This window comes from Opisthorchis viverrini (genome assembly GCF_000715545.1).
Source record: "Opisthorchis viverrini unplaced genomic scaffold opera_v5_227, whole genome shotgun sequence".
NCBI classification, from domain to species: domain Eukaryota; kingdom Metazoa; phylum Platyhelminthes; class Trematoda; order Opisthorchiida; family Opisthorchiidae; genus Opisthorchis; species Opisthorchis viverrini.
In genome coordinates, this window is record NW_008751884.1 from 416338 (window position 1) to 437200 (window position 20863).

General features: G+C 42.0%; 1 protein-coding gene across 1 annotated transcript in view; it reads left to right on the top strand.

The window, feature by feature from the left end:
• Positions 1-20863, top strand: part of T265_14627 (hypothetical protein) — a gene marked incomplete at both ends in the record, with an annotated part of 44994 nt that overhangs the window by 8967 nt on the left and 15164 nt on the right. Inside the window, 5 exons of the mRNA XM_009174475.1 lie at positions 1925-2388; positions 4866-5082; positions 6003-6227; positions 12446-13383; positions 19718-20050. Of these exons, the coding sequence (XP_009172739.1) occupies positions 1925-2388; positions 4866-5082; positions 6003-6227; positions 12446-13383; positions 19718-20050 (2177 nt within the window). The remainder of the gene's footprint in view (positions 1-1924; positions 2389-4865; positions 5083-6002; positions 6228-12445; positions 13384-19717; positions 20051-20863) is intronic.

Sequence of the window (20863 nt, forward strand, 5' to 3'; positions counted from 1 at the left end):
CACATTCCTCACACGTGAACCCAACGAGTCTCTCCTGTGTACTGGTTGGAACTGGTGTGGAGGCGCCAGATGATTCGTAGTATACATTGTCGAAAGTAACCGGCACATTGAAACCAAACGGGGTGGTTGGCCCTGTCTGGAGTTGCTGAACTTTTAGCTCACCCAGGCAGACGTCCAGGCTACCCGGTCGGCACCACGAGGAGGTGGTTCAGCTCGCTGACTAAAAAATGACAGCTACTTATTGCGCAGCACTGATAAAGCCGTCCGTCGTTTCCACATTGGGGTTGAGGTTTTTGGTAGCATAAAATATCAGAGTTGAGGTATATGTGATTTGTCACGTTACCGACATGGCTACAAAAGTAAAAATACTTTCAGCAGCTAAGATCAGCTGTCAAGCTGTTGCAGGAAGACCTCTCAGCTGACATTATGGGGGGTGAACTTTTAATATGTAAGTAGAAATTTCGCAAAACTGCTTTTTCCAAGTGTGCAGTTGCGGCGATGCCAGATAAATGGTCTTTCAATTGAGGATTATGTGAATACAAGGCTCCGTCACAAGCTTTCAGTTTTTTTGTGTTATTGGCTGGATCGTAGTGGAGACGAGAATCCTAATTTAAAAGTTTGGTTAGTAGCAGACTGCATGAAAGAAGACAAAACTGCCGCAAAATGTACCAGTGCAAATTAGAATGTACGGAGAATGTGACAAATGTGCAAGAATGATTGTCTTTTGATTGTCCAGTGATAATGATTGTTGTTCACTTAGGCTGTCTTGACCACCATAGAGTTTCCAATCGTCCTAGCGATAGATTTAGCATCTTTTATTTTTCAGCTAATGTCCACCACTTACAGCCCAATTAGTGCAGCTTGAGAAATAACTTGAATTGATTAGTTTATGTTGGCATTTCCCCAGTTGCGCGTTTAACTCGAACCGAATGATAAATACTACCTACCTATCTAATGAGCCCTGCAAGGCTGAAAACAGCCGCTGGTTGTCCAGTAGCAATACGTGTAATATGTTCCTTGAAAAAATACCATCTCAATCGCAACATGAGGTTTTACCTTTGCGAAGAAGTGCATTGCAAATAAGTGATTCGACTGTGACCCGAGTGGGCCACGTGTTATAACTGGCTTCATATGCAGTCGAGTTTATTTCGCCAAGTATATTAAAAGAAGTTTCACTATGCTAATCGGATAAGTAGACAGGGATACTTGTAAATAGCATTATGCAAGCTAAAGAAGCCTTCTGATGAATACCTTCCATATAACATAGGGGGAACACGGTGGTTTAGTACATGTTGTACCACACCAGGCAGAAGCAATCGAAATATAAATGATGACTTGCCACACCTGACCACCTATTCTGAAACTCGCATCGCAACTAGTCAACTGACTGGATCTTAACTATCCCTACTGTGAGTGAAAAGTCAATATTCAATTTGTCTCGCACGGATCAGGTCAGCCTTCTCCTGACGGATAAACAACAGTAGTTGTTTGTGGTCGTTAGTCCGCTCGCTGAGCTGGGCGATTTGATTGTAAACGTCCCGTCACCAGTCGAGGTGATATCATCAGCGCGGTGTTAGGTAGCGTAGCGGTTATTTGGTTAGTGGTTGTTTGTTTTTCAGGTAGAAACGGCAGTTGTTGCTTTCTGCGTCCGTTCTCACCTATTAGATTGAGGAACAGCTGAATACCAGAAAAACCCACCTGGGTTCACATTTTACCATTATGATGAACTTTAGTGACAAAAGTGTACGTTTTCTGGTAGCTGATGTCTACAACAACAACCGGGCTCGTTCCGCACAGCAATGTCCTATTTGATGAAGTAAAACGAGGGGACAGACGATGCACTCAAATTATAATACTACAGATGCTTTAGTATGTCCTAGACATGTATGTAAACTGTTTTTATTTTTATCTTTATCACTTCTAGGTAAAACACTCAAGTTTACACTCAATCCGGAATTCGATCTCGCCAACGGTTCATTTATGTGTCATTTGACCCATGTTCCACCGGAAAATTTGTATACCATCAATACTTGGCTGGTAGTAAACGGTACGTGGAAAACGGACCCAGTCAGTCACGTTGTTTCGCTGAGGCCACCTAATGGGATAAGAGACACTCGTGAGGCTCACTCTTCCAAGGCAGTGAAACACTCGCGGTATAGGAGAGCGGAAAGTAGCTGGAGTCGGAATATGAGAGGCATGGTCCTTTTGTGGAATGATAAACTTCGTGTGGAACACCAGTCTTCAGCTAACTTATGGGGACAGCTGATACTGAAACGCAAAAATGCATTAGGTCAGTTTTATGTATACCGGCTCAAATCCTTCGATGAATTTGGTCTGGCCCTACCTCAATATGAAAAGCATCGTGAGGAAAAGTACGCCACGGTCCAAGTAAGCCACCACAACATATTTGCTCCTGGCTACTTGTGCTGAATTTGCCCATACTTATTGTGAATAAAAGCTTTTATGTGCATCGTTTTGTACCCATTCGGCCACATCTCTGAAATCCCTACGGCTGTAAGCATAACGTGATACAACCTTTATTCATTCATGTGCTAGACCAAATACCTTTTTGCCGCAAACGTTGTTTTGCAATAATATTAAGTGTCAAGCTACGGTCAGAAATAACAATAACAACCAATCCGTAGATTAGACGGTATTGTGGACAGTATGGTACCAATTCTTGATGTGGTATATAAACGATTTCTGAGAAGGACATTGTGCCAGCGAAAGCTGCTACTTCACTCAGTATATCCTTCACAACTTGGCACCCACCATCCAACACATGAAATCTCTTCCACACTCTACGATACCAAATTAGTGTCAACCAAGATGAATTTCAGTCGACAAGCTGGACAATTTCAACACACATTCCTTTAAGTGCAGAAAAAAGCTTTACAGTTTACAGTCATCCAAAATGAACTTTCCTGCTTTCCATGTATGCAGTTCCCCAAAAAATTACAGCTAAATGAGCACTGTATAACGACAGTAGAGTATACTAAATACAAAGCTATCCATCGATGCATTACTGGCGCGCAACTGTGAAGTTGTGTGGAAAGATTGGAAGAACACCAAAATAAAATTGATAAAAACAACTATAACCCACGATAATACTCAATAACTCAAAAAAATGTCATATATTATGATAGAATATAATATATCCTGCTTATCGCCCCCAAACAATAAAGTTGGTGGCAGATGCGCCCTCGGTAACCTGAGTGATTAATAAGGTTTCTGGCTATCTTAATTTCTGACAACTTGATTTCCAGCTGAAACTCATTAGTGTTGCTTGTACCCACCGACCACATCATTATTAAACGGATTTTGAGGACTAAGCCTGATAAACCCTGAAAACGGCGAGCCCTGGGACTGTCTTAAAAATTTATGGCCAGACTTACCGCACCATTTATGCGATTACACTAATGTTGAATTTCAAATTTATAAACGGCTGTTCGGAGCCTTAATGACAGACTCCATCCCTTAAGGCGGCTTCAACCGAGGCTGGAACCTGGGAAGCCGTGGAATACTAACTTTTTCTTATTTAGCATGTTCAGTATAAATATTGTAATAGAAACCAGCCCAATAGCTTCCGTCATTGAGATCCGGGAGGCCGATCCAATGCACAGCTCCAACCATGTTGACTTTGAGTCAAGTTTGTTTTGGGGTTGAAAAATCTCTGAAAATGCATTATAATATTATGAGTGTCTTATTTGTCTATGTTATTTAGATTTTTCTCGCAGTGGAGCAACTTCGAAGTGCTTGTCAGCTATAATGATGCTTAGACAATGATAGCTGAAATTTAGAAAACTGAATCTGTATTCTGAATTTAATGGAGCAAAGTCGCCTGTGGCATGTACATTTCTGATAGATTCGGACAGCGATCAGCTAGATACGCTTGGCTTCTAGACGCCCCAGCTGAAGTTGAATTCACTTCACTAGATAAACCCCTTGGAATGAGTTGGTCACGTGCCGTTTAAACAGATCACCTAACGCATCTCCCTGTTAGCGTGTTTCATTGAGTCACTGAAAGTCTTTATTGCAGTACTTTTATTCATTTATCCGAATGTCTTTGCGGAACCTGTACGAGGAAAGATACATCGTCTTGTAGGTCAAACTTACTGACGTGAACTGTGACAAATGATAAACAATTTCAGCCTTAGTCATTATGAACGTCATAATTCCATTGTTCAGTTGTCGCAGTCGGTGAAGAGCACAAGGGTGATTGCCCAAGTTCCGTCGTATCACAGTCTGCTGCTGACGAACGGGCCATGGAAGTCCGTTGATTAGCTAGAAAAAGGTCCCTATTCAGCACCTCCCTAAGGACAAGGAAATATGGCCAAATTACTACCCTGTTGTCAGCATGTGTGGCGGACTACCGGCTTACCAGTTTTGTTAATTTTGAGGAGTTTGTGGAAAACACAAACTGCGGATCATTGCGTGAACAACTTATTTATGAAATTACGTAGTTGGATGCCAATGAGTGAAGGAGAATCATTAATCAATGAAAGCTCTTTTGCTGCACTGTCGAGCAGTGGGATCCAGAGTTCGGTGTGTAAGACATACAAAATTCCTGTGAGTCGAGTTAGTTTACCTTCCCTGAAGTGGCAAATAGATGGGCTAGTGAGAAATGGATAACTCGCGTGAAGGATGGTGTTGGGATATATTTATAGTGTACAACCTAAAAACACTGTTACTTAGAAGCTTATTGACGAGGTGTGGTGAACTTTCTTGTTAATCTCCAGGCTAGACATGCACTTCTAGACAAATGCGAAGCTGCCTTAGGGCAATTCTTGACTTTTCACCATTAACTGTGTCTCGTCACGACTGGTAACAGCAACGTTCTTTAACGTGTGTTCGCTCCACTTTAGTTCACAACTCCATTTCTTCACAATACTGAAAGCTGGGGGAACGAATCCTGTCAGTTAAATATCAGCCACATGCATAAAAGTCAACCCCTTTACGATGAAACCAGTGAAATTCCGATTGTTCTGGCTTCACCGACTAGAAAAAATGCAAATGGGGCTTTCCAGTATACGCTGAATGGGGCACAGTTGGGTCCCAAAATTCAGGTCACTATGGAGGCTGGTGAGTTAACCGGGTGTTCTTATTTTTTATGCCAAATTTCAGCATTTTATTGTATGTGAAAGGGTATTAGTCGCTGATACATGTGGTGTTTAGGTAGCATTATCCATCCTGGAAGTCCTATCAGGACTGAGAAAATTGTCTACTGACAGTTGATTGAAAGTTGTTGTTCACCATAGCTAAACGCAATGTACACTAAAATGCATATTTATGAAGGTGAATATCAGTGCTATCCTTCAAGAGATCCTCGTCATATATAAGCTATGAACGCTATGGAATATGTACTCCTGGATTATACTTCGTAACTTCGTAAAACATCTCTGAGATGGCATTATGCCTAATATACGCAAATGGTTTAAACAGACTCCATAAAACCACTCCAAGTGGGGTCAAGTCAAAGAAGAAAGGTTTTCAAGAAATTCTAGCACCATTGCTGAGCATATTGACCCGTTTTTCTTTAGGTTGTTACGTGCTTCATCAAGTATTTCTGGTGCAACAGCTGCCAGCTGACCCAGAAATTTTATTTATTCGACCAAACCGGGCGTTTCGCAATTTCAGTAAATAGTAGCGGATTGCATTCCTGGTTTGTAGACTTATCTCGGTGGTTTCGGTCTGTTCATCGTTACTATCAATAGAAAAAATCCCAGAATTAGTCTTCAAAGTCTCTGTTGCTCACCCAAGTGTGTAACGTAACGCACCTTGTTGAAGTTTTTGTTGAGTGGGAACAAATTCTACCGTGGAGTCACCTCTCATTCCCTCTAATAAACATCTGAAAAATTGAGCTTAGTGATGGTCGTTCAAAGTCAGATGTGTGTTTTCATGTGCAATCTAAAAGATAAATTGGAAGATCCAACTAAAACACAGAGGAAGTATCATCATGTTCACCATATGGTTATATATGTACACATCTGAATACTTTTCAGAAAGCAAGCATTCTCTGCTTCGATCGGCACTCTGCATCCAAAATCTTCGGCTATCACCAGTGTATAAAACGACGGCAAAAAATCAAACCGACTGGCTCCGGAGGCGAATCGGATTCATCATAAATCGGGCTGGCATGGAATTAAAAGCCACTTCACGTTTGATCAACACAGAGGTGGACACTGATAGATGTGAACGGACGGAATCTTGGCGAGTAGGCATTGAAGGTGGGTTTGCATCCACAAATGAATAAATATACCAATGTTATTATTATATTATCGGTTGTTATTCATTTTCGAACCTGCATAAGAATACGCTGTGTTGATTGGTTATGCTAAATTCGGACTCTTCATTAAGAACGATGTCAACGGACAAGTTGCGTAACTGAGCTCAGTAGTGTTCCTACTGTCACTTCCTAGTAGAACTATGTGACTGATTTTGACCTCTCACTGTACGTAGTGTTTGTGGTAGATATGGATACGTCAAAACCTTTTTTCGGAGTGCGGTCGTTTTTATATTCTAAGAACCTTCATGTATGTGATTATGTATGCGGTTCTCACTTTCCGAAAGCGTGAAATTTGAACCTTCCGTATGAAGCAGCTTTGTAGTCACTCAAATTGACAATAAACTTGATCACTAATGAATGACCTCCACCGCGACCAGCATGGCCGCAAATCTTAACCCGTCGAGGTATATTACACAGATTCGTTCACTTGTGTGCGATTCTTGTCTTCGAATCAGTTACTCCTCAGTTATGAATAACATCAACATTATACTCTAAACATCAAAAGCCATCGTATCTTGATGCCAAATTTTCTTCAGCTCGTACGGAGCAAGTTAAAACAATATTCGTACTTTAAATGGGACCTGCGAAAAAAACACATTCAGTGAAAAGGGCATTCACCTTTTTTTCATGAAACACATTCAGAGGACAAAGAAACACATCCCAGATAAGGACGTTTCTCCGTGTGCGTCACATTTATTTCACTTGGTTTTTCGTACACTGTGCTCTATACATCCTTCGTGAACATACAGTAAGATAATGTATTTCTGGCATAAGAATCATACACCAAAACCTATGCCGTCTTTGACTGGAGCTTATTGGAGAACATGTTAAGCGCTAATAGCGCTCGCTTGTCGCTGTGTTTGGGTTCATTAAGATTAACGGATTGTTGTGTCGCCTACTTAAACTAAAACGTAAGCGAAAAATGAGATGTTCAAACAAGATTTTACAGCAGATTTAGCACGGCGGCAAAGTCAGAATCCGGAGGAGTGATCAACGTCGAATTATTCTGTGCTGTTTTCCCCTTATTCCAGCCTTGTCATTATCAAGTTTTACAGAAGCATTGATGTTTTCCAACAATTAATACCGTCTGTGTCCTGGACTAACCTGTGACCAAATCAGCCCATGACATCAACTGAGTAGTAAGTGGGAACTTGGTAGGCAGCATAGGTAACTACTTTTGACTATCTCCTTTTAGAAACATGGATGTTGAAGAGGATGTATCCCCTTCTGTTATTAGGGATTGTTTCTTACAAGAAGTGATGTGTGTTAGGTTTTCATAGGTACTTTTCCATAAATAAGGGTACTGCAACGATTTACAAAAACAGCTTTTCGATAGGCTGACTGCATTTACCTCCAACGGATTCCATGGCAGTAATTTGCACTTCCAAAATCTTATTGCTTTTGGTATTTTTAAAGGGCATATAACCTGGCTTTGTCGACTCGGAGACATCGGAAATACTGGTGTCTTAACGGATCTTCTACGAAATGAAATAAATTTTTGAGATTTATTCAAAACGTTTAGGGAAATGAGTACGTTTGTCTTTCTTTTTCGTTGGATCCCTGAAGAAAAGAGGCTACTGGCGTGCTTTTTCCACCTAAATGTACATGCACACAACGCTTGATAATGTTAGCAGAAGGCTTTGTTTTGAATATGTTCCCCTATGCCAAATAAATTTGTATACACGAAGTGAATATCTCAGCGAGCACTAGCGTGAGAGCTGAAGTCATGAATGTACTTGAGCAATCTGCAGTGCGGATGGTCTGAGCGAGCTATCCGAGTTTTGTAGGAGAACTCAAGGTGCATGTGTGCATGTGCGTGCATGAACTCTATATCCCCGGTTAGGTATTTGTCAACCGGTATATTAGAGATAAATTTGGTTTCAGGGATTTAAAAGGCCTTTGAAATTAGTGCGGTTCTGGTCGTTGGTTTGCTCGCTGAGCTGGGCAATTTAATTGCAAACGATTCATCACCAATCGGGGTGAAATCCTCAGTGCGTTGTTAGTTAGCGTAATAGTGCGTAGTGATAGGTCGGTGGTTGTGCGTTGAGTAGTGTTGTGTGTGTGTGTATGTCTGTTAATATACGTGCTCCTGGCCGGGGCTGACTTCCGATCATGATTAGCTGTGTTGTCGGGCGCTGTTATCCTGTGTTTTGGTTCGTCGATGTCCACGTGACCCCTGGTATTTCTTGCTCTCGCACCCCGGTTTATGCTGGAATGGCCCCGGTTCTTGACTCTTCCGAGTTCTGGTTTGTGACGTTTATTGATCTGTTTATTTTTTTTGTGAATCCAGTATTCGGTTCTCCTTGAGTAGTACGGTTGAGAACTTGGTCCCTTGCACTTAGTAGTGCATAAATTGGATCCAGTTCAATGCATTAGTTGGTCGAGTCCGCCGGGTAGTGACATGATTCCAGAAATTCCCTTCCATGTCTCGTGCCTTCGTGTGCCAAACTTTTTGCGTTCTCCTGACTGACATTGTGGCCTTTGTGGTTCTCATGTATTGATATCAAGGATAGAGTTTATGTCCCCTGATAACCCCGTTTTGTTTCTTCATTCGTGTGCAACCATAGTACGAGGGCAGGGGATACCAAGCTCAGGGATCACTTGGACGAACCTTGACACAGGATAATAGCGCATGCGATAAAACCGCCCGACCAAACAAATAACGATGATCGGAAGTCAGCCCCGGCCAAGAGCACGTATGTTTACACACATAAACACACACAACACTACTCAACGCACAACCACCGACCTATCACTACGCACTATTACGCTAACTAACAACGCACTGATGATGTCACCCCGATTGGTGATGAAAACGTTTGCAATTAAATTGCAAACAAACCAACGACCAAATACACTGCCTGAGCTAATATTACAACCAAAGAAAACCTCAACCCTCTGAATAAGCTGGGTGTCTCAACAGCAACAAAGCTTTGGTATTAGAAGTTTTTTTCTCGTGGGACACCCAGCTTATTCGAATATTGAGGCTTTCGTTTCTTCAACCCAATGAACCTTTAATAGGTGAGGTCTGGTTAAGCCTCTGGACCAACATTTGCAGCTATACTTAAGACAATGACAAAAGCCAAAGTGGCAGGCACCCACAATGTTCGCGATTCCAAGTCTCCTTTGGATGACAGCACATTGGCGACAATGCGCTAGGAGCCTTGCAGATTTAACAGATTTGGTTGCATAGGCATATCTGTAGGAACTGCTGAGGCCAAAGGTCAGTGTACGATTCCCCGGTTAGAATGGTAACACATTTAATTCGGTCTTTCCATTGCTAAACCTTGGTTGGGTAAAATGGTACATTATTTTTTCTCAATCTCTTCAGAGCGCCTTTTAAGTCATACTACTACCTAGTAGTCTGGATTCTCGAACGATATTTTGTAGGATGGAATGGCAATCACCGTACAGGCGCCGGCGTAAGCTACGAATGCTGAGAAAAAACAAATGCGGGCCCATATGACCGTATTCCCAAGGAATACTTCCAAACACTATTAGGGGATATGTGCCAAAGCTCACTGGCCACCTTATACTTGGACGCGTTCAAAAATTACCACTGATGTATACGGCAGTTCCCAGTCCACAAGACCTCATAAGTGGATATATTATTAGGGAATAACTCATGCAGTCACATACTTTTACGGGCAATCTACCAGAACGCCGCGAGCAGCGTTCTGTGATGAATACCCAACAGGTCACCACTTTTAGTAGAACAATTCTTACCCAGTGGTTTGTTCTACGATTGATAGTTGAGTAAAAGCTTCACGAATTTGATAAATTCAATTATACGCTAACGGCACTGTATAGTTGTGACAGAATGATGAAGGGAAAATTGTGTAAACTCAGAAACATTATTCTCGTCCAGATCGGTTTTGGCCAAAAGCGCTCAAATTGGACGGGGAGTGTGAACATATAGCGAATTTTATTTTTCGAAATCTGTGTCTGCAGTCGAACACACGCTAGGCAGTATTTTGTGGGTTCTTGGATCGGACCACTTGATGTTACGTTGACAAAACAGAGCTGTCACCATTTTGCACGTAATCTTTTGAGAGAAATAGTGAATGGTAAATATCCTAAGAGTGACTGTACGTTTTCCTTTCATGCTAAGGCCTGATAGCGGATGAAGTTACATTAGTTAACGAAGTGCCACAAAGTTGTCTTTGTCCCACAGTCCTAGGTGTCCTTAAAGACTGAGCTAGCACATTTAGCGATTATTGAAAGTTAAGTTATGGACGGAGTGTGCTTGCTTTTGGATCAGTAGAGTTCTACCCTCATGGACAACCTCGGTACGCTTTTTCAAACCAACTCCTTGAAAGCACTGAATAACTGAGCACTATGACCACATTTTGCCGAGGTGGACCGATGTAATTACGTAAGATTCGAATGCTTTGTAAGATTGTCTCATTAGGTGGACGATGATTGCTAATGTATAAACTAGCAGTCAAGTTCGGTTTGAAACTCTGCACAAAATGCGATAGAAAAGCAATAACAAAGTCTCCCATGTCCGTCTCTGTTTTGTTTACTAGTATTCTTGTCAGTAGTATAAATCTTGTCTATCTCGCTTTATGGCATCTTTGCTAATCTGTTTCCGTAAGACATCACGCTACTTGCTGCGGGGGGCGTGTCACGAAAGACAACATGTTATATGCACTCGATCAAGTTGCTTACAATCTGCAGGTATATTTTGAATCCAATTTCCGTATACATTACCCTACTTACAGTGAAGCTGAATATACCTTTTACAGTCATATCTCTTTGTTAGTTGGGAGTGAGGTTCAGGATCACTTTCTCCTATACCTGAAGCCAGTGAATGATTCAGGGGAGAGGTGAAGTGAGGGTCAGTCGCTTTATATGGGTTCAGTCCTGGAACGCAGAATATCCTAATTTAACGGGGAATCATTGGGTTCCAAATATTTAGCTTGCCAGAGTACATAGCTCGAAAAACCTCGACCAAATAAATTCCATTTTCAAGGTTAATATGTGCCATTACTGCCATAACTAAGAGGTATATTTTGAAAGGAGTCAACAAAGGTATTCTGGCTTCAGTGTTTTTTGTATTCTGAGATATTGCGTATTTTATATCAGGAACAATATTCAAGACAAATTTGAAACACATCTTTCCAAGGTAATTGGTTTATCAATTTTTCGGTTAGATTTATGGCACACCTGAAGATAGAATGGTCACAGGCCATTTGGCGAAACCCACCTAGAACTTATTTCCTCCTATTTCTCGGTGGGTCGGTCAGGATGTGTATCTTCCCTCAGTTACTATGTCCTAAGGTGGCTAGTTTCATCGTGTTTCTTTTAGGCTGATTAACAGACCGCACGCACACAACAGTCCTTGAATTGGAATCGGTTGAGGAGAGGCGTTCCAAGAAATAATACTAGTTGATGGATTAAATTATAATAGCCGCAATCGGCTTGTCTCCTCCAGATGGCCACACACCTGCGTCTGTGTGCTTGTGTGCGTACGGAGATGAAATACAGTGATAAGAAGATTGATTTGCTCCGTTAGATTACCAGTCTTGCATAGACTGCGTCAGATCCACTCAGCCAATGAAATTAACACATGCTAAAGCACGGGTAGCCTGCGACCGTATAACAAACACTAGGAATGCACAAATGCACAAGCGCGGGTAGAGATGGACCAACATTGAGCAGATGAGAACAACAGCGGTGTTGGTGGGTGGTCAGCAGCGGACTGTAGGTGTGTTACTACGGTAGATTGAATTAGGCTCGACACGAAAGGCATCCAAGCGGTAATTTTTATGCACAGTTTTGTGGGAAATGCCATTTCAGAAGTTCTTGTGGGACTGTGCAGACGGAAATGTGCGTGCGTCTGTGTGCTTGTCTGTGATGGTGCGTAAGTCCGCACACGAAAGGCGACCGTCGTAACATCATGGACACTGTTGGATGTAGCATTAATTCGGAAGCCAAAGTTGGCTCTTGTTTGCCTGTCTGTAAATCAGCTGTCTCGATCCCATGACAAGGTTTCCTTATTGCGCGTTGCGAGGCAAATCTTCATGCGAAGCATAACACTAAACAATACTGACGAGGAAACTCCTGCAATCCAGCACCAAAATGTTCTAAATAAATTTATAATCGAGTGACAACCAAAGATTGATCCCTCCTCTAAACATTTGATCTCTTTAACAGGTTGGGTGACGGAAAAGCCCACCTATCTGGATTTATTGGTTGAACAACAAACTGATCCGTCGCAAGGCACTGATAATGGGGAATCAAGTGCCAGTTTGCCCATACTGAAAGAGGATATTTTACTATTACCTGGCCTGCAGCAGCAGACGTGGAACAGACCTCCAAATCTCAAGGAAACACAAAGCCCATTCACACTAGAATTGGATCTTGCAAAGATCACGAAAGGGCATCAGGTAGCTAACCGAACCTACACCATCAATATATATTTGCGAGACTGCGCACAAAACTACCACTTGGAAACTAATATTGGCGACGATTATGTGAGCTCAGCCTCGTCGCAAGAAACAGATAGACCGCTGGTGCCCGTTTTTTCTATGCCACCGGAAAGAATGTGGAAACTGGAGCGCCTGTATTTACCCTTCATACTCGTCTGCATCGTCATCGGGCTGCTTTATCTCGTCCTTTTAACAGCTTACTGTTTTGTGCGGGCTTGTTCCGGCACTTCGAAGCACAGCAGTGCCGTCGCTCATCATCGATCAACACGAACTGTTCCCTCAGTATCCATGTCTTCCTCTACGAGCCTTCTAAGTGGTGCAACAACACAACTACAAGGTTCAGAACCAATGACTGCTGCTCGAAAAGTGCTCATAATGGTCTACTTGTGCTTCCGCGTATTTTACACATTTCTTTTTACAATTAGTGTTGGTCTTTCTCTTATATTAAGTATCGAATCGAACTCAGCACGTGACTTCACAGCAGCACTGTATAGCAATACCGGTCAAAGTTCATTTTCTCACACCAACGGACGACTCCCACCGAGGCCTTCGTCATACGTGGTCACTCCGACTGAGGTAGAAAACCGATGGTGGGAATCGAATTCGTGGATGTTTGAAGCTGCAAGAATGGAAGATTTTGCACATTCGGAACTACTTCGTCAGGTGAGTGCTAGTTTACTTGCTTTAAGCGCCGCATTTATAAAATCTTAAAAGTGTATGGTTTACTTGATGTGCAATGTGTTTATCTTGTCGGCTGGAAGCTAAGGCCTTGGTGAGAGCTTTGGCTAAGTTCAGATTTCTCTTGAATCAAGTAGGAATCTTAAGGCGTTTCACTGCAACTCAGATGCATTTCCTGCGGTACATTATGAAACATAGCTCTTGTAGGTCACCCATGGATTTCAGCCAACTGTAATCTAGTGATACTAACTTGTGAAAGCCAAAAGTTTCACTAAATTTATTACTGCTTGATCTTTGGGAGATTATCCGTGGAGACCCATACTAGTGCTCCCTTTGGAAGATGTCTTCATCTGAGGTAGAGAGAGTTCTCAAAGCTTCCCCTAAAAGGAGCATAAAACGATGTCGTGCAATATGAGGCAGCTACCAGATGTGCTGAAGGGAGAAATAAATTACGACAAAACAGGACTCTTTGATCGGCGCCATCTTGTTGCACTATGAAGATATTTTTGCACATGCTGCTGTGATACTTGGCTGAATGTCCAGTCAAACAGCAAATGGGGAAAATTGTTACCGACCAGAAAGGGTACTCTGTACGTGAACAATTGACAGAGGTGCAGCATGTAAAGAGAAACAACAGAAGAATCAGTAGTGTATATCAGATAAGATCATATGATGATTGGTGGTGTGGTAAAACTGACATATGTGGACGGCGGTGAGTCACGCGCTAACTGCTCACATGAGATCGAGTGTGAGTCACCGGTGCTTCAAGAGTTTGACGAACAAACACACCTGCATTCGGCCTTACCTAATAAACCAGTGCCGTGCGAAGCGGATAGGCATTCTAGATTACTGTAAACAGTGCCGTATATATTCCATAAACCATTCTGGCTACATCACACGAGTTGGGTGTTCTTGCTCCTGAAAAACAATCCAGAAGGCGTCTAGTTACGTTTCGCAATTTCTAAGTGGGTAAAGGAGGATCGGTCGCATGACACAGGTGTGACCACACGAGTTGGGTGTTCTTGCTCCTGAAAAACAATCCAGAAGGCGTCTAGTTACGTTTCGCAATTTCTAAGTGGGTAAAGGAGGATCGGTCGCATGACATCAGGTGTGACCTTCAGCTAAGTTCCGCGCGGCCACAAATTGCGTTTATGCCCATGGCAGTTGGGGATCAAAATAATTTCTGGGGTCAACCCACGTGGTGAAGCTTGCCAAGCAATCTGCCACCAGCCAGATATTGCTCAGAACACTTCATAACATGGATTGGATCAAGAAGTCCCTTTGATTCGCTAGCGGAGTTAATTGTGGCGTGTTGTTGCGGCGAACGGTGAAAACGGGTCGCATTCAAGACAAAAGACGTAGCGGGTTGCCTTCCCAAACACTCACACCCTACATTTGTGACTACCATCTTCAAATCCAAGCCTAACTGACTTGATGGATATTGGATACTTTAGAACCGTCGTCACACTTGAAAGCTTTTATGCAGTCGCATTTATTGAAAAAAAAACCTGTTCAATTCTAAGGCTATGCTTGAGCACTGGACATGCACCTCTTTTAATCCCAGCGATTTTACATAGCTGTTTTACAAATTGTGCTTTGGTGTACCTTAATTCTAGCTGCAGTTTTAATCATTGGACTCAGATAAATGCATCGTTTTTCGATGCATTCGTTCGATAAAACTAAAAAACTACTCTCTTTCCGCCAAAGAATTTTTATTACAAGTTCTGGAGTTGATACCTAGGAAAGATGAAAATCGTATAGATGTCGACCGACATGGCATAACCTAAAAACCAGCTCCACATCAATATTGAATGTAATTCTTGTGGCATGGTCGATTCACATCCGAATAAGTTGTCAAGAATGAATGTTTTTAAGGATATCCACGACTGAAAACGCCCTAAAGTGGAACCCCACATAATGCCCCTGACACCTGTTTTTAATAAAGTCATCCTCGATCAACAGAAATGTTCACTCGGTTGGATAAGTTAGCTTTATTCAAATAACTGCTCAAATAACTGCCAGTTCAAGGAGCCTAACTATTTTGATGATGTGAGAAATCACGTTATTGTTCACTTTCAAGTGAGAAATTTCAATTCTGAGTAGGAGACATCTAATATGTCCGAATGAATAGGTGATTCGTTTGTGTTTTGTGATATTCCTTATCGTACTGAGGCTGTATTTCGTCAAATTTGCATGCTGATTTTCGTGAGATGCTCGATGGGATACTGTATACACGTGGAACCAAAACGCTCTGGTTACGGTATACGAATCTACAAAATCCCGCGTGTCCAACAGGAGTTCAGCTGGTGGTTCAACCGCCACCAGGGTCGGATAATCGAGCCCGGGCGTTTTACTGAATATCTGGCAATTCAGCTAACCTCGCACAATACAAGCGTAATTGCGACAAAGGCTAGAGATAATGTGAACTAAATCATCGTCGTTTTGCTCCTTGAGGCTCTGGTCTGTTCGGCGAATTTCCCGCGTTTCATATGATGGGACTACCAGAGATGAACGACTAGTGACAGGAGTGAAACGGGCCGATAACGTGCCTGTTTTGCTTCTGAACTAAATGCAACCTTTCCACATAGATGATTTTAAGAAAAGACGCTGTCCATCTACGTTCAGTAGTTTTTTTGTTCGTATGAATTGCTTTAATCACAAAGCTGAAAAATTTCTCCACCTAAAAGTGAAGCGAGTGTAGCTTAAGGCAGTTAGCTTAATTGACGTTACTGGCGTATGTGACGAAATCACAGGTGACCCGCCAAGGCGCTAATGTTAGTGGAGACAGTCAGGCAGTTCCTAGGAATAACATATAAATACGCTTTTGGACGAGGCCACTCCATATTTATGATGAGGAATATGGTGGTTTAATTTACGTATATGGGTACTGTTAGGGCAACCCACGAGGGCATAAATTTCACTTCATGTAAGCTTCGGATCAAACAGCTTTGGTCAATGGTGAGTGATATTATTTCCAACTAAGCGTTCCATGTAAGTATAAGACGTAATCACAGATGGGGTGGCATCAGTGTGTTACTCAAATGTTGCTTTGCGCTTATTTTGAAATTGTAAACATAATAGCGGAGTATTTCTCTTTATATGACTATATACATCACGTTGGTCAGCCCACTTCCAGTATTGCGCTCTTTGGATTCATTTCTACTTCCAAACCTTGCGAAAACAAGTCATTTATGAAAATCATGCCTGATTTGTTAAAGAAAATGTGTATCGTGTAAGTGATCAACGCGTGGGTCAGATTGCACAGAGGGTTAACTGAAACACATGCAGCCATCTGAACATCCTGTAGAAGCGGAAACAGAAACAAGCGTTTCCGTAAACCTCACCAACAGGCATACAATAGTCTCCGCCTTAATCCTCTACCCTTTATAAGTTTCCATTCATGAGTCCGCTATTTCTATTGCAGTAAGATGAAGGTATCGTCAAGCGAGTGGAACAAAGCAGTCGACGTTACAGATTCCGAAGTGCTATTTGGTTATATGCTCTCTACAATGACGGTAGTCAGGATCGCTCCCATTGAACAATTACAAAAGTCCTTCTCGTCACCTGGTGTGGAGCTAGACATTTCGGCCCTAAGCCACAGCTGTATTGTCTAAACTTCGTATTGTCGGGGAAAGTGAGCGCATTTTTCCATCTGCGACACTTATGAAGGGACTTATGAATAGAATACACCCACAGCACACGTCGATGAAGGATTTAATACATCGGTACCTCATGTGCCGACTATTTGGTCCCGTACACGTTTACAGTACACCAAATCAGACAGCAGGTGATGAGGATAACGCCGGTTAGAGTTGTTAAAATAAGACAGTGTTGATTTTTTCACCACCATGCCACCTGATAACTCTTCACGATTCCAGAATTTTATTTAAGCAGAGTCTGTTTGTAGAATCGAGGACAACAAATTAAATGTTGTAATTAACTTTAATGTCCTGCTTCTCGTGAAGCTTACAGAGTTCAATTTAGTCCGGTGTTACTTTCTACCAATACATTTTCGTGAGCGTTTTCTGCAGCCTCGGAAATTTATATGGTCCTAGTGTTACGATCAACTTTTAATAAAAAATCTGGTCGTCAACAAAAACGTATGACAAATTCATTGCATTTTTGACAAGCTGTCAAATACGCTGCATTTTAAACAAATGGATGACAGATGTGAACGATACAGAGTCGAAGTAAAATGTACACATGTTAAGCATGGAAAAAACTTGCTCTGTATTTGTGTCCAGGTGCCTCCAATTATTTTTAAAAATGGCACAGAAAGAGCGTACAGAGGTCCATAGCTGAATTTTACTTGTTTTGAGGGCTTACTTAATTCGAAAAGTATTCACAAGACACCAAAGTCCTCTTATCTGGCAACAAAACCCATCTCCGCCTCTTTAGACGGATCCCTCCTTGGGGTGTGGCGGAAAGAAATGGAAACAGTAACTGATTGTCAAAAATTTAGGGCTTCCTGTTGAGCCAAGTTAATTTCACTCTGTTTCTGCATACTCCAATGTCAGGTCTGATGATCACAATACCATCGTGTCACTCTCTTTCCACTGAATTCTCAAAGAACTATGCTGATTGTGGTCCAGTGGGTTTTCCATCTGTTTTTTTTTAATGTTATGCCTGACGATGTAACCAACGTTAAGCCATCGAGGTGATTTTAATATAAGTTCAAGTCTGTGCATAGAACGTTATTCAGTCTGAAGGCTTCTACGATGACTTTGAATATGACGCTAACGTCAGTCGCATTTTTTTGCGAAAGTTAATAGCGTACACCAATAACAATATTCGGTCACTTTGGTTGTCAACTGAAAATTCACTGTATCAGGAAGGTCAGCTTCCTGAAAGCAACCATTGAATGTGGTTCAGTGGGTTTTCCATCTGTTTTTTTTTAATGTTATGCCTGACGATGTAACCAACGTTAAGCCATCGAGGTGATTTTAATATAAGTTCAAGTCTGTGCATAGAACGTTATTCAGTCTGAAGGCTTCTACGATGACTTTGAATATGACGCTAACGTCAGTCGCATTTTTTTGCGAAAGTTTACAGCGTACACCAATAACAATATTCGGTCACTTTGGTTGTCAACTGAAAATTCACTGTTTAGGAAGGTCAGCTTCCTGAAAGCAACCATTGAATGCCCGAAATCTACCAAGACTCTCAGGTCCGCTAGCTGTTAACCGGATAGACAACGCCCCCTCAATATGCAGCGCGTCACAGCCTCGTATCAAACCCAGACAGCGCGAGTCAGCGTTGATCAAGGTCAGATAACGCCCCCGCAATATGTAGCACGTCGCAGCCAGACCGTGTGCCTCAGCATTGGACCAAGTTCAGACAGTGTCCTTCCAATAAAAAGCTTGAGGCCGTTGTACTTTTCGCACTCGCACGCACTCACGCTCTCGCACCCACTTTGTTGGCACATAGCTATTGTGTTCCCTTCCGTGAGCGTTTTCCTTTCCGACACTAGGCACTGAAGCGGGTCAGCAGTAGATACCACGGGCCGGCGAATCAGCAGATATAACACACTGCCTCGGCTTGGATCCGTAGAGAGAGTTGTTTTAATGGGTGTAAGCTACCTCTGCAAGAGCCGTCCCCGAAATAGAGCTTTACGGATTTTGTTTGGCGTTTATTAACGTCATTACTGTTTACAGTGGTTGAATAAATAACTTGTCTTCCAATGTGGATAGACGACATAATCAAAAACAGGCGGTCAGGCTTCAATGCATTTCTAAAGATATGATGACGAAATAAATAGAGTGAAAGTGAGCAGAATCGTGCTGATGAAATTCGTAGTGTAATTTGTATAATAAGAAGCGATTGCAAAACAGATTTAAAACAGATGTTTTGGCAGGAATCAGCAGTCAAGTCTCCGAAGGGTTTGATTAGAACTTTCACCGTCATCCAAATTCTCTTCGTCAGACTCGTAGTCACGATTTATTGAATAATCTCTTAGCGTCAGTTCAACATTTCGTTGCTTATTAAAAGTCATTTGTAATTGTTGTGTATCGTGTTTATTGACCAGAAGAGACTTATTTCACAGATGCTAGTTTTATGTGTAAACTTACGCCAGACACAAGAGAAGCTCTAACTACTTAAGTTAATGGATCTATTTACCAGACTTACAGGTCAAGTGCATTCTTATGTCTTGACATTAGTAGGATCCATTGTTGTTAGATACATCTGTTGTAGAACGTCAAAAACAGGGAATCCGTTAACCTAATCCCCGGAACGTTACGCAACTGTGTTGCAACTAAGATATCAAACACTTTGTTTAGCGGTCAAATTATATTGTTCATTTTCTGCTTCTTTTTAAAAGATACAAATAATGAATAAGCAGATCGCTGAGTGTGGAGACCAGATGAGTTTGAGTAATCTCAAGCTGACGGAAGTGATGCATCTCCTCGGAAGCCAGATCAGGAGTTGGTTGAATCCCAAGAGTGAAACAATTGGTCTGCTGCGCTTCCAAGTTGATGCACCTCCCGAACCCGTTGTTGGGAAAGACGATTTAAAGGCGCCTGACACACAACAAATATGGGCTACGAACCCAGTGTACGGCAACTTTTTGCCAGTGCATCGATCCACATGGAAGCTGTTGGAGCAAGCCAACTGGATGCCCTATTTGGATACGGTGGATGTTCACCTGCAAAAGGTATGTGAAGTAGGAATTGAACCTAGCCCGTCGACGTTACACGATTTTCAAAGAAATCAACATTTTTTGGTGAATACAGGCAAGTGCCGATTATTATGTCTCATAACCATGCAATACGCATTTCCACAAGGTATGGTCAGTGTGAATCATTCTGTAGGCAAATTACATTCGTTTCACGGAAAACCACTTCCCAATGTGCGATACTCATCATGACAGAGTGATTTACCCTACTCAATAAAATACTGTAACCAACATAAGTTGGTCAACCAGAGAGCTCACAGTGTGTGACAAAAAATATCCCATACAACTTTATGTTCAGTTATCTGTAATAGCCACATCATGCGACCGTATTGAAATTAGCTGTTACTAAAGCTATTGTCCAATTGGGGAACGGAGAAGCAGACAGATAGAAGCAGCTGGAATCTACCAATAGTGAAGGATAGTTGGGTGCTGAGCACATTTTTGCTGAGTTCACTAGATTACAGATTCCGTTATAGATTCAGCCAATATTGGAATAACGGAATATGTTTCACCAGTCCCTGATATAAGCGCTTTATTGAGAGCACATCCAAACATGAGCTACGTGCTAACTCGACAGCGACACCCTTATTGGGGTTAACTTAGAATGTTATACAAACTGAAATGGGTGGCACTTTTCCTATCGAGTGACAACACGTAAGAGCACTAGGGACATGTTTAGCATCTTGTTTCTCGCTAACAATAACTGAAGCACTATTTCAAATGCAATACGAAACAAAAGACAGGAAGTTTCCTGAACCATAAGTTACAGTTTGACCCTTGGTAATATGCCAT